Raw genomic sequence first — 14047 nt, 5'->3', positions numbered from 1 at the left:
AGAGAGGAAAGAATTTGTGCTGCCCTCTAGCGTGGAGCGGGGCTGAGGCGCTACCCCGGGCCGCTCGGCGCCGCCCCCTCCCTCTTTGCGCAAGATGGCGACCGGGGGCTCGGTGAAGGTGAGTTGTGGCGGGGCGTCACGGCGAGCTCGCGGAGGGGGAGGCGGCGTCCGGCTGCGTCCTGGCCGCCCGCCAGCCAGCCGTTGCCTCCAACCCCTCCCCTGGGGCTGACCGCGGAGCTGTGCGGAGCCGGGGAGGGAGCGGAGCGCGGGGCGGAGGGAGCTGCTCAGCCCCTCTCCATGCCCCCGTGGCGCGTCCCTGCCGGCCGCGAGCTCCGCCGCCATCGAGCTGCGCCGCCGCCTCCCGCTCCGCGCCGGGGGCGGCCCCGCGGCCCCTCAGTGGGCAGCGGAGCGCCGCGGTTCCCGCGCCCTTTTTATTTTTTGCCTTCTCCATTTGAAAATTAAAGACCATAGACGCGCGGCAGGCCCCGCGGACCGCTCTGCGCCCCGGGATTTCCGACCCGGCTGATACCGAGAGGGCCGGGGGCGAAATGTGAAATTGCAGCAGCGTGCGCAGGCTCTGAAGTTGCAGTGAAAGTACTAAAAATCCGCTAAAACTGGCCCTCCTGTGCTCTTTAAAAATTGCTTGGAAAGGCTGTGGCTTGCATCAGAGATAAGGAAGACAGGCTGAAGCTCTGGATTTGAGTTTTGAATGAAACATTAATCCATTTTGTGAGATAACGTAAGTCTCCCATGTTATTTTTATAAATCAGTTGAAAACTGTCTTTCACCTTTTTATTTTACATAGATAGTGTATTCTTTTACCTTCTAGCTGCAACTGATCTCCAGCTTCGTCTTTATTCCCTTTTAAGTGAAACCCTTTTCAGTGTTACCCTGTCACTGTGCTCATCTCCCATGCCAAAAAATAGGAGAGAGGGATAAAGGAGAATTCAGTGTCTTTCAGTTGTCAGAAAAACTCGTCACTGATGGTGATGACATTTTTATTAGTGCTTAAAACCACTGCTAAATAAACAAATATGGACTGTGCACTGTCAATTTTCTGCCTGATGCTTGAACCGATGGGAGGAATTTTGCCAAACAGCAGATTATGGAAAGAATACACTTAAGTACAATTATTATTTAGATTCCCATAGAGAATTGCTTTTCATTTTCTAGTTACTGGTGAAATAAGTATCACAGTACTGGTGTGAAACTGTGATAAGTTTCATGTTTCTTGCTCCTCCTCACAATGTTTGAGCTGGATGATGCTATAGTAAAATACTTCATGTCTAGTACCACTGTAAAATTCCTGATAACATGTAAAAATTGATGGTAGCTATATCGCAGAATCACAGAATGTCAGGGATTGGAAGGGACCGTGAAAGATCATCTAGTCCAATCTCCCTGCCGGAGCAGGAACACCTAGATCATCAGGTCACGCAGGAACATGTCCAGGCGGGTTTTGAAAGTCTGCAGAGGAGGAGACTCCACCACCCCTCTGGACAGCCTGTTCCAGTGCTCTGTCACCGTCACCATGAAGAAGTTTCTTCTCATATTTAAGTGGAACCTCCTATGTTCCAGCTTGCATCCATTGCCTCTAGCTAAGGTTATGCCCTTGTCACCTTGTAGGATGCATTCTGGAATGGAGCATACAGTCTTTCGTCTTTCTGTTCTTGAGGTCCCTCCTAAAAGTGACTTTATCTGCCTTTTGAGGATTGGTGAAACTTATCTCACTGAACCAACTCCTCTTTGCCATGCCTTGCCTTCAGAGCCTGGGCTGCTCTGAAGACCTCAGCTCCCTTGGCAGGGTATCTCCTCGCTACACAGGAGCAGCTGCATTCCTTTTAATAATTCATTACAAGGTCCATAAAGCACAACTTAATACAGAATCAGGTTTTCTCCTGCTCCCACATGCAGCTGATATTCTTGGGGATTGTATTAACAGGAAGTAAAACAGATGAGTGTTCTTAACGACTCTTGTGAGACCCCACGTGGAGTCCTCCATTCAGCTCTGTGCCTCCCTGGAAGGGACAAGGACATGGACCTGTTACAGTGGGTCCAGAGGAGGGCCATGAGGATGGTCAGAGGCCTGGAGCACATCTCCTATGAAGACAGGCTGAGGGAGCTGGGGTTGTTAAGCCTGGAGAAGACAAGGCTCCAGGGAGACCTCATACCGGACTTCCACTGCCTAAAGGGGGCTACAGGAAAGCAGGGAGGGGACTCTTTGTCAGAGAGTGTGGTGATGGGACAAGGGGGAACGGCTTTAAACCAAAAGAGGGTAGATTTAGATTAGATATAGGGAGGAAATTCTTTACTGTGAGGGTGGTGAAGCACTGGACCAGGTTGCCCAGAAAAGCTGTGGATGCCCCATTCTTGGAATTGTTCAAGGCCCGGCTGGATGGGGCTTTGGGCAGCCTGATCTAGTAGAAGGTGTCCTTGCCCATGGCAGGGGGGTTGGAATTATGCTCAATGTCCAAGTGGAAATCAGTGATGAGTGGCGTTTCTCAGGGATTGGTACTGGGACCAGCCCTGTTTAACATCTTCGATGGCTGTGTCGTGCAGTCAACACACTAGAGGGAAGGGACACCATCCAGAGAGACCTGGACAGGTTTGAGAGGTGGGCCTGTATGAACCTCATGAAGTTCAACAAGGCCAAGTGCAAGGTCCTGCATCTCAGTCGGGACAATCCCAAGCACAAATAAAGGCTCGGTGGAGAATGGATTGAGAGCAGCCCTGAGGAGAAGGAACTGGAGGAGTTGGTTCTTGAGAAGCTCAACATTAGCCAGCAATGTGTGCTTGCCACCCAGACAGCCAGACATAGATGTGGTGCTTAGGGACGTAGTTTAATGGTAGGCTTGTCAGTGCTAAGTTAACAGTTGGACTTGATGATTTTAGAGGTTGTTTCCAACCTAAATGATTCTATCATTGTATGATCTTTAAGGTCTCTTCCAACCCAAACCATTCTATGGTTCTATGATTCTAAAACAGTTGAAAATTAATGTTTATGTGATATAGCTATAGCTCGTATCTCCAGCACTTCACTGTTTTCCTTTCACTTTGTCAGACATAAAAATTCATTTGCTTGTACATATTCTCAATCTGAAATCACAAGGCACTAATAAAGCAAGAAAGTGTAATACCAAACTAAAACTAGTTAAGTTACTGAAGTTTTTGTTTTGTTTTGTTTTGTTTTGTTTTTATCTAGAATCAAGAAAAAAAGAAGTCACCATTTTGATCCTGGCTTATGTTATTGTAGTATCTTCAGTGTTTACTGCATACATGCACGAGCATTATTACGGATGGTCTTTTCTAGATTTTGAGAATTGAGACTTGCACATTTTTATATGATTCTTAAGGCAAAAAAATGTTCATCATAAAATTTATATATGTTTCAGGATTTTCTTGAGCAACCTCATTCTAACATTTAATCTGAATGTTTGTGATAAATAAGCAACGTGAAGACCACACAATACTACCAGAAACAGTGATCTGTCTTCCCTAACATTCAAATACGTTCAGGGTTGGAGGCTGGATTTTTATTTTCCTTTGCACTACTCATCAGGTTCCACAAGGGGGTAGCAAAAGGAAATAAGAGATGGTATAATGTAAACGACTTGCATATTGGCGTTTGCACTATCTGCTGTGGACAGCTTTCTCTAGGAAGTGTTTGACTGTTTGACTTGTAACAAAGCCAAACGGTCTCTGGTTTTTTGAAACTAAACTCTTGAATAGGATAGGATGGAATGGAATGGAATGGAATGGTTGATTTAGAAGGGACCTTTAAAGATTATCAGCTCCAGCTGCCTGACCTCTTGAGGGGTACCCAAAAGTAAAATCATGTTATTGAGAGCATTATCCAAACATCTCTTGACCAATGGCAGGCGTAGTGCACCAACCACCCCTCTAGGAAGCCTATTCCAGTGTCTAACCACCCTAACAGTACCAAAATGTTTCCTCATGCCCTGCCTGAACCTTCCCTGGTGCAGCTGTGTGCTGTTTTCACGTCTTTTCATCGCTCACGAGGGAACAGAGACCAGCACCTCCCTCGCTGCCTCACCTCCTCAGGAAGCTTCAGAGAGCAGCACGGTCACCTCTTGGCCTCCTTTTCTCCAGACTAGATGAGGCAAGTGTCCTCAGCCTGTCCTCACAGACCATGCCCTTCAGCCTTTTGCCAGCTTTATTGCCCTCTTCTGGACGCTTTGAAGGGCCTCAACATACCTTTTGTGTTGCAGAAACCAGTACTGCACACAATATTCAAGGTGAGGGCGCACCAACGCTCAATACAGCGGGAGGATCACCTCTTTCCATTTCATTTAAAAAAAAAAAAAAAGGAAAAAATGGAGTTACTTCAAAAGATGTCATTAAAGAAGTAGGAAAAGCAGAAGTCTGTTAATGTTTCTTCTTAGGGAAAGGTTGCATGTAGAAGGAAGTCTGGCCCCCGCACATCTACACAGGAGAGAATTTTTGCTGGGGCTGTGGGCAAACAATGGATGAGTATTTGTGCATTGTTACATACCAGAATAATTGTATATATTCAAAGAAACCCAGCAGTGCTCACAGCAGTTGACATTGTCAACAGATTCTTTGTATTTCACTTACGAAGATGCTGCTGAGCTGTCCCCCTTTTCAGAAGATGTACTGAAACTATGTACAGAAGCAGGGAAGTTCCTAGGTCTTCACAAGTCAACAGAAAAACTCTCTTATGTTTTGGAAGAAAAAGGGAGGTTCATAATTTTGTTTGTACAATAGTATGTAGTAGTGACTGGTATTCAGTATAGTAGTTATATACAGGACTGTTTCTCCCTGTGGAAACAAGATGCCTGTGTTCTATCATGCTTTACACAGGTATTTCTCACTCATTAGAGGCATTCCCAGAAAACACCGTTCATTTTCATATTGGGAATAAATGATGAATTGGCAAATCTTTGCGCGTTTTCCATGGCTTTTTAAATTTTGTACCTTTAAAGAGGACAATCGTAGCATATGAAATTGACAAGTTAAATACAACTGTTTAAAATCAATTGGTTTAAATTTCCTTTCTGGGAAACTGTGCTGGGCGTGTAATATTATATTGATCCATGGTCTAGCCCCATCTCAAGCAGGAAATACATTTTGTAGCTGCCTAGGTAATTTTTCAAATATGTTGTTAAATGGAGCATAACTTCAAGAAGGCTAATATGTACTTTTCTGTCTAAGATTGGAATTATCGGTGGAACTGGCCTGGATGATCCAGATATCTTAGAAGGAAGAACAGAAAAATATGTTGATACTCCTTATGGCAAGGTCTGTATAACCTGCTCTGTTACTACTAAGACTTCCTCCCATTTTTAAGATGTTTGTGTGCTTGAAAAATTGTCAGACTAGGCTTCTGTGCTAAGTGGATGTATAACAGAGGTGCAGTCACAAGACTGTATTTCTTTTTAATGGCTATGTATTGTGTGATTCTAAGTTTGTAGAAACAAGATCTTACAAAAATGATAATGTGTAAAGGAGAATATACCTCTTCTCCTTTGTACATTGGATGAATTTACAAACTCAGTCCTGAATTTGCAGCCAAGAGGGATAAACCCTGTCTTTCAAATTTGTGCAATTGTGTGTCATGTATTATATTTCAGGTAGCTCCAGGAACCTTCCTAACTTGCAGAAAACTGTCCTTTGAGGTATATGGGCCACCATTTTCCTGTTATCCCTGAATTACACCTTATACACCAGTGCTTTCCTTACAGTCATGCTTACAACCACATCACTTGAAACATTTTAAAATGGAGCTTGAAGGCCATTTATGTGGCATGGTATTCATGATAACCTCTCCTTTGTGTTGCTTCAGCCCTTTTCCTCAGCAAAGGGGAGTGGAGGCTAGGTATATTGTTCTATACACAGTGCTTAGTGTGGTATGAAGGACGTAGAAACTGGCAAGATGAAGGACAAGAGAGAGTTTTATGGGCAGGAAGTCAAGGAGGAGAGAGGTTCCAGTTGACACAGGAAGTTTATAGAAGATCTGAATCTCAGTTATTCTGCAATGTCGTAAGACCAGAGTAGTCCAACTGCTTTAGAATTGCCATGAGAATCACGTCTTATGAAATATACCAGCATAAGCTAATGTACATACAATAAAACATCTGGCATGTAGCAGCAAGAGTCATTTTATGGATAGAAGCTGGCCAAAAAGTTCATCTCTGTGGCCTGTGGTTGAAAATTTGAATTTGTGCCTCTATTCAAAATGGTTTAAGGGGGAAATTGGAGTGGAAGGGGTTTGTGTGTGTACAGTTCAAGAAGGGGAAGGAGATAAAGGTCAAGGTAGGAAAAAATGTCAGAAAAATACATTTAATTTTTCCACCATCCTGCAGAATTTGCTAACAAACTGCAAGAGAATAAAGGAGACTCCCCTGCTCTGTTTTCTTTATCCTGCTGCCCAAATGTATCCAGTGTTGATACGAAGCAGGATCCACAAGCTAAACCAAACCAATTGCCATTTAATTTCTTATTTTTGGAAGCTCCTGGATGGTCACAGCATGGCTGTTTCTGCAGACTATTCAAAAGCAAAAATATTGCTACCCCTGTAGCAGATAAGGCTTGAAGCCTTTGTCCAAGAAATATGAAATGCTCTCCTCTCTCACAGATCAGAGGTTCAGATGAGAGGTATGGGCACAGCAGCAGTGCAGCCTTTTAGGAGGCTGTTCTGTGACAACACTTGGATGCAACAAGATTTGAGTGGCCCGAATTCTGGAGTGCTGTAGGTGACCCCCACAGTAGGGCTTAGTCTTACAGAGTTGAACAGGAGTACTTGCAGGATGGGTCTTACACGGGAGAGTGGAAAAAACTTCCTAAGTCCTGCATCTTTTGTCAATATGAAGGGCTTGTAAAATTTCATTTAGGGTGTAAATTTAGCTGCTGTGTTTTTCTCTGTTCTTCACAGAAGCAACATGGATGGGGGAAATTAGGTCTTGGTTGGCTGTTGTAGTTTGTGAGGTACCTTGATCAATGAACTTGCTATGTCTGAGCTTGTGCATTATGCATTCAGCATAGGCTCACTTTAAAAAGGCTTGTCACTGTTCTGCCTCTTTTTATGTGCATGTGTTGTGTTTTTTTTTTTAAACCGAGGAGCTGTCATAGCAGGAATGCATGTGTGAATTTCAGATACAGTTGTCAGCTAACTTGGACTCTTACGCTGACCTCCCGAGTGGGAAACTGAACAACTTCACAGGACTTCCATATCCGCAAAAGGGAGCACAGTCAAACAGCGAGTATTTATCCTCATCCTTGCTGGCCTGCCTCTCTTCTCTCTGCCTGTAGATCTGAACTCATGCCATTGGTATGATAGTTGTTTCATGTAGTCAGACTTCTGCAGAGAACCATGTTAACTTCAGTGTTTGCACTTCTTGTCTTCATGGAACAACTGGTGGATAAGCCTTATGTTAAGAAGTGCAGGGCTTAGGCCACAAGGTACAGCTGGCATATGGTGCAATGCGTAGGTCAAGTTGCTTCACTTAAAATGAAGCAGAATCAAACCTGAGAAGTGTAATTTCTGAATTAATGTTTGCTCATTTTGCTGCTGAGACTTTTTAACATTCAGCAAGGAGGTGCTACACAGCCTGCTTCTCTTGTTTTAGAGCAACAGATAGCAGAGAAACAGCTGTCATTGCAGAATGCAAAATGGAAAATGAAAACCTTTTTTTTTTTTTTTAATAAGTATGCTTGGAAAAGTGTAGAAGCCTGTGGTTTAGTTTAGTATTTTTTTCTGAAGCGTGTCTTCTTCCTGATCGCTATTGAAATAAAACCAAATTGTTTTTTGGTTTTTTTTTTCTGCCATAAGGATGTTTTTTCGTAGAGCCTTGACAACAATGAAGAGTGCCTGAAATTTTAAGAAGTAAAGCACTTAATCTAAACAAACACTTCAGACCTTTGTGGTCTTTTACCTGCTGAGAGAATCAAGATACAAACATCTTTCATTTAGTTTAAGTAAAACTAGGAAGAACAACAGTGAATATTTAAATGTCAAAACGAAAATGGAAAGCGTAGTTAAAAATGTATGTCCATTTCTTTCCACCCTGTAAAAATGTAAAGTGTACAATTCCACCCTCCTTAAATGTTGTTATTTAATTGCTGAGTTTCTTGGCAAGAACACTGGAAAAAGTCTTTTTGCTGAAAACCTTCCTGGTGGTGACATTCCTTGACACCTTTGACATTTTAAAATGGCAAAATATTACTTTGAAGATGCTTTTTTACTTTTAGAAGCAGAATGTCTTTCATTTTATTTAAATAGATTTGTTGAACAAAGCCTTCTGCTTTGGTTTTCTAAAATCATAAGAATCATTTAAAAAACAAGTGGGGATGATTTTGTTTCTTCAGAAATCTGGAGAAGTTTCTGAAAAAGGAAGATAGTACAAGAATTCTTACAGTTCTGTATATCAATGTTGGTCCGCCTCTGATCTTTCAAGTTAAGTCAGTAATATTGGTGGAAATGTAGTAAATTAGTTTCATAAAAAATAATACAATTACACCTGTTAATATTCCAGCCTTCTCTTCTCCCTTTTCTGCTTCCATCATTCCTATTGTATAAAAAATTGGGATGAAAAGTCAGTGTTCTCTGGAAAATACCCCAAAACCTTTTGGTATTCTATCTCCAGGTATGGACAATACTGTTCTCTCAGAGAGCAAGAAAATTGCTTGCAACAGCATTTATCCTCAGCATCTTATTGTGAAGCTACTAATTAAACTTACTTTTTTCAGATTATACTTTCAGTTAGATTGTTCTACTTTCTGGATGTTAGAACTTGGTTCTGAAACACCTTTCCCCAAATCAGCAAATGGTCTTCCTGTTCTAGAAACTTCTATAAAGCATGTGTTTCCCCCCCACTGCCTCTTTTTTTTTTTTTTTTTCAAGGGTATATCTGGCTAACAAAGCAGGTTTCTTTTCTGACCTGTATATGAGCTCTGTGTGCTTGCGTCAGGAAAACCAGACTATGTAACATAGCACTAAAGCTCCTCTTCTGCCTCTCCTCTATCTGTGTGCATCGTTTGGTTCATAAACTTGATTGCAGGTTAAATGAAGATTTGGAAAATCTGAGATACTTTTTCTCTTTCAAGTTTTCCATGTGTGTGTTTATGCTGTTTTCTGTTCCATCTTGCTTCTGAGGTTAAGCCAAAATAAAAATGAATTCTGTCGACACCACATAAACCATACTTTATGCATATTTATGTTGTAGTCAGAGGGGATTTGTTTAAATTGTTTGTTACTGTCATAACTTAGGGTTAACTGTGTAGGATTCCTTGCTTCCTTTTCTGTTTTGCAACACTGAGTAATATATATCTGACTTGGATTTTGTGGAAGGGGGAAGTAGTTAAATGTAATTTAAATATGCATGTGAATTATTAATGTTTGAGAACTTTTTATTGGGCCTTTTATTAAATCCTGTTTTGAAAATACTATATTAGAGGTTTAAATTCAGATCGTTCCATTGGAACTTTTTAATATTTTATCAGCGTTTCAAAGCTTTGAAGTACATATGAGATAATATTGCAGAGGTATAGCACTGGAAAGATCTTGTGGGGGAAAAAGAGCGGAACTGAAGCATACACTAGCTCTGTTAAGTAGTTAACACACAGTTTGAAATTTCTGTGTCTTTCACTTCCTTGTAACTTTGTATGTGCTGATTTATCCTTATCTCCTTTCTGGATGCACTATTTGCAAACTCCTTTCTTAATCTGTCATTTATCAGTGCATTCTTTGTTCCAGATGTTCCATTTTCCTCATCATGTTTCTCACTTCCATAGGCAAGACGAGCCTTCAGGCAATCGCCTGGAAGATGCCCTCAGTCTGTTCTATAGAAATCTGTAACATGGCCAGCTTGAAGCCTTTTGAAGTGGCTAGGAAGGCAGCAGATAGGGAAGGACACCTTGGATGCTGTGACTGTTGGATTTAAAAGCTGTTGCATTCTTGCTGCGGCAGGTGGTGTATGTGAATATTCAGTAGAGTTCCATGACACAAATGAATATCAAATAGGAGTTAAATTGTACTTTTTTCCCCCAGGTATTTTGGAAATTGATAGAAACTTGAATCTGTCACTTGCAATAAACTTGAATCTGTCACTTCTGAAGGAAATGATCCATGATCTTTGTTTTTCACTTGGTGATCTTTATTTTTCATTTCAAGAGGAGGCCAGGAATTTCCACTGAAGTCCTCTTTAGTTTTTAAGGATATTTTTGTATTCTGCTGTGACCTAAGTTGCTTGCTTACTACTTCACACAGCAAATCTTCTTCTGGGCTTCCTAAACAAAACAAACAGACTCAAAAACCAAAACCCTAAATGCTAATTATTGTGAACTGTCATTGTTAAGGAATGTCATAAGAGCAAAATGCCTTGACAACTAGACAGTAAGCCTTTCTCCCTGTTCAGAAAGTGTACTTTTATAGCCATATTTGGTTCAGAAGAATATGCATAAAGTAAGGTATATAGGTTAAGTTTAAATGTCAACAGCTTAACATTAAATATGGACTTCTTAAAAAGTCAGAATACACTATAATTCTGAAAATAACTTTTTGGAATATTCCTTTTATTAAAAAAAAAAAAAAGGTAAACGTGCATCTGGCAGAATTTAAATCTAGGTGATTCAGTAAATGCTTTGAAGAAATCCTACATTAAAAATGACCCAAAATAGCTGCACAGTAGGAAGTAGAAAGTGTTATTCTTATTAGAAATAAAGATCTCTAATATGCAGCTATATGGGACTCATATATTAGTTTTTTATTCTATGTCTCTGCACATTTTCACATGTGTAGTAGAATTAACAGCTGTAAATGAGAATTGAAATTTTATAGCTAGTGTTAAAAAAAAAAAATGATACTAAGTAGTAGGCAACAGACATTTCTAAATGTGAATGTGTGAGTTCTCCCAGACTTTTACGAGTTTGTGATCAGTAAATATATTGTAATTTTGTTAACAACTATTTCAGCTTTAAATCCCAGGAAGGAGAGACTGGCGCAGTGTCTTCCAACATACTTACAGTTTCTGGTACACAGGTTCTGGTACTTACAGGTTCTGGTAAATAGCAAAAGTAAGTGCAGTTCTGAACTGGACAGGAGAAGCAACACATCCAACTGCACCAATGTTCAGCAGCAATGCAGTTCAGCATCTAATGAAACAGAGGCCTTACATTTTTTAACAAAAAGTTTTGAAGATGGGAAGCGAGAAGCACCGCACATTTCAGAACCCTGATGTGTATAGCCTGGGAGCAGACTCCACCCTCGAAGTCAGGAGCTCAGAGAACTAGTCCTGACTCTCCCCTTGCCTCTTCTGCACACAGAGGTTTTGATCAAACAAATGAAAAACTCTTCTCCAAGGTGTCAAGGTAGGAGCTCCCTCCTCATTTTGGCCAAATTCTTACTGCTGGACAGACCTTCATGCTCCTTCCTTTGGCCCAAAGCATCTGCATATGTTTGTTTTGTAACTTCAAAGAAAACACAACAAAGCTTGTTTTATTAACAGCCAATAGACACTTCAAAGTAAAAATGTGGCTGAGAAATTAATCATTCTGGAACTCCAAAGTGAGATTTATTATTGTTCCAAAGCTAATAAAGAAATGAACCAGAAGCTAGCTGCATGAATCACTCTTAAAAAATAAAGTCAGATCTTCAATGACTACAGTATGTGTGTTGGTAAAATGAATTGCAATCATCTAATTTTCTTCCTTTACATTTAAAATAATGTTACTGTTGTTCCTTAGCTTCTCAATGGCCTGGGGAAAGTGTTTCCCTTCAGCAGAGAAGGTCTTGTCTGATAACGCTTTCCCAGATTACGGAAAAGGTTCTTCTTCCCCACTCTTCCTATATTTTTTTTGAGTCTAAAAATCCAAATGAACTTCCTCTGAGGAAATACCTACTTTCAGTATTTACCAGGTCATTGTCTCGGGAAACTGGTTCTGATGGGAATGCAAATGCAGGGACATGGCATTAACATTTGCTCAGTTGAGTTACAAGTGGGGTGGTGTTACACCTAGGGGATTACATTCATAGATTCCATGTGGAATTTTTTCCAGTTCCTCCCAGTGCACAATTTGCCAGTAGGAAAATGTGGCCAGCTCCAGATGCAGTACCAGGTGTTCATTTTTAAAGAACCGTTGCTGCAACTTGCTGCTCCAGGGGCTGGTCCCCATCTACAAGATGTCCTCTGCCTGCTCCTGCGCCCGCAGCCTCCATGACCACACGCTGCTGGCAAACAAAGCCTGTTTCACACGTAGGACTGTGGCCAGAGAGGAGCCCACAGGAGCCCTGCTGTGTTTTCTCAGACCATCAGCTTGTTTTTGGGCCTGGCTGAGCAGGGATGCTGCTTGCCCAGCAGTGTGGCCGTATGGCCTGCATTGTCCTCAGTCCCTTTCAACTCCTTCCAGGTTACTGTCGTGGTCTTACAACTGTTTTTACTGATGAGTATATTATATTATTTCCTCAAACTATATAGCACCTAAATTTTCACTATGCAGAACAGCTTGGTCTTTGCTAAGTTACTTGTACAGAAGATATGTTTTCCCCTAAGGGCTGGTAGGGCTCAGCTTCTGGTACTCAATGCTTGTCAACGCATTAAAGTGTCTTTGAACGCTTCTGTTCTCCTTGGCTTTATTTTCAAGCACAAAACCTCCAACTAGAAATAAATGATTGCTTTGCAGTGCAGGGATAAATTGCTTGGACAAAAAAGTTACAGTGATTTCAAAGGGAAATTCAAACATCAGCATCAAATCTCAAGACACTTTTGAAAGGGTTTCCTGTTTTTCCAGTCCTTTAGGGGTGGTGAGTTCATGCAGAGCTTGCTGAGAGGTTGCTTGCACGAGGAGAGCAGCTTGTGGCAGTAATGGCATGTCTGCAAGCAGCAGAATTGGTAACAGAAACTGAGCTGAGAGCAGGCTTCTTGCCTCAAATCACATGCCAAAACCACACAAGAGCTTCAAACACGTCAGCTTCCAGAAGATGGAGCTGCCCTTCTTAGCAGCCTGCATCAAGGGACATTTCCAGTGCAGAGGGCTGCTCAGCAGAAGACTCGGGAACAGCACTCGTTTTTCATATGATGGTCCTTCCCCAGGCTGCAGAGTGGTGTGCTGTGTTTGCATGTGTTGCTGCTTTGGACCTGGGCTGAGCAAAGATGGTGATTTCAGCCCAAAGAGATTAAGTGATTGTTGAGGAATTTATATATTGCTGTCCTGTGTAAATGAAGACTAGAGGAAAAAAATATTCTTACAGCTACAAGTTGCTTCTGCAAACGTGAGGGAATACAGTGCTGGGCAGTACTATGCAGCCTCCTCCAAATGTTGCTGCAAAGCAGGAGATGGACTCCTTGTGACACCCAGGCAAGCGCATCCTGCTGCAGTGATCTGCTTCAACCTGGGTCCCCCACGGGCAGCAGCTCCTGCCAGGTCACCTGCTCCTGCATGGTCTCCTCTTCACGGGCTACAGGTCCGGCCTGGAATCTGCTCTGGTGGGGGTCTTTCACAGGCCACAGCCTCCGTCAGTGCAGAACCACCTGCTCCACCAGGGGCTCCTCCACGGGCTGCAGCGTGGAACCCTGCTCCACTGTGGTACTCCATGGGCTGCAGGGGGACAGCCTGCTTCACCATGGTCCTCACCACAGGCTGCAGGGGACTTCTGCACCGGCGCCTGGGGCACCTCTCCCCCTCCTTCTTCACTGACCTTGGTGCCTGCAAGGCTGTTTCTCATTCCTCTCACTCTCCCAGCGTTGTTTTTTTTTCCCATGTCTAAAATATGCTTTCACAGAGGCGCAAACAACATCACTTATTGGCTCAGCTCTGGTCAGCAGTGGGGCCCTTACCTAACATGGGGCAGCTTCTAGATTCTTCTCACAGAAGCCACCCCTGTGGCCCCCTGCTACCAAAACCTTGCCATGTAAACCCACTAGAGTGCTACAAGGATGGTGATGGGTCTGGAGGGGAAGACGTATGAGGCTGAAGTCACTTGGTTTGCTCAGCCCAGAGCAGAGGAGGCTGAGGAGAGGCCTCATGGCAGCCTGCAGCTTCCTCACGAGGGGAGCAGAGTGACAGGCACTGA

General features: G+C 42.5%; 1 protein-coding gene across 4 annotated transcripts in view; it reads left to right on the top strand.

Annotated features, from left to right (window-relative positions):
* Positions 1-18: 18 nt before the first annotated feature.
* Positions 19-14047, top strand: part of MTAP (methylthioadenosine phosphorylase) — a 38067-nt gene continuing 24038 nt past the window's right edge. Inside the window, exons 1-2 of one of the 4 annotated variants that reach the window (XR_014576550.1) lie at positions 19-118; positions 5194-5280. Coding sequence is in view for 3 of the 4 variants with exons in the window: in XM_083816875.1 (XP_083673001.1) it covers positions 95-118; positions 5194-5280 (111 nt within the window). In the remaining variant the exon portion in view is untranslated. Of the gene's footprint in view, positions 119-464; positions 740-5193; positions 5281-14047 lie in introns of those variants that run through there. The other 3 variants (XM_083816875.1, XM_083816877.1, XM_083816876.1) reach the window with 3 other exon arrangements.

The sequence above is a fragment of the Anser anser genome, assembly GCF_964211835.1.
Source record: "Anser anser genome assembly, chromosome: Z".
NCBI lineage: Eukaryota > Metazoa > Chordata > Aves > Anseriformes > Anatidae > Anser > Anser anser.
Note: the sequence above shows the minus strand (reverse complement) of the source record. Positions and strands in the feature narration are given on the sequence as shown.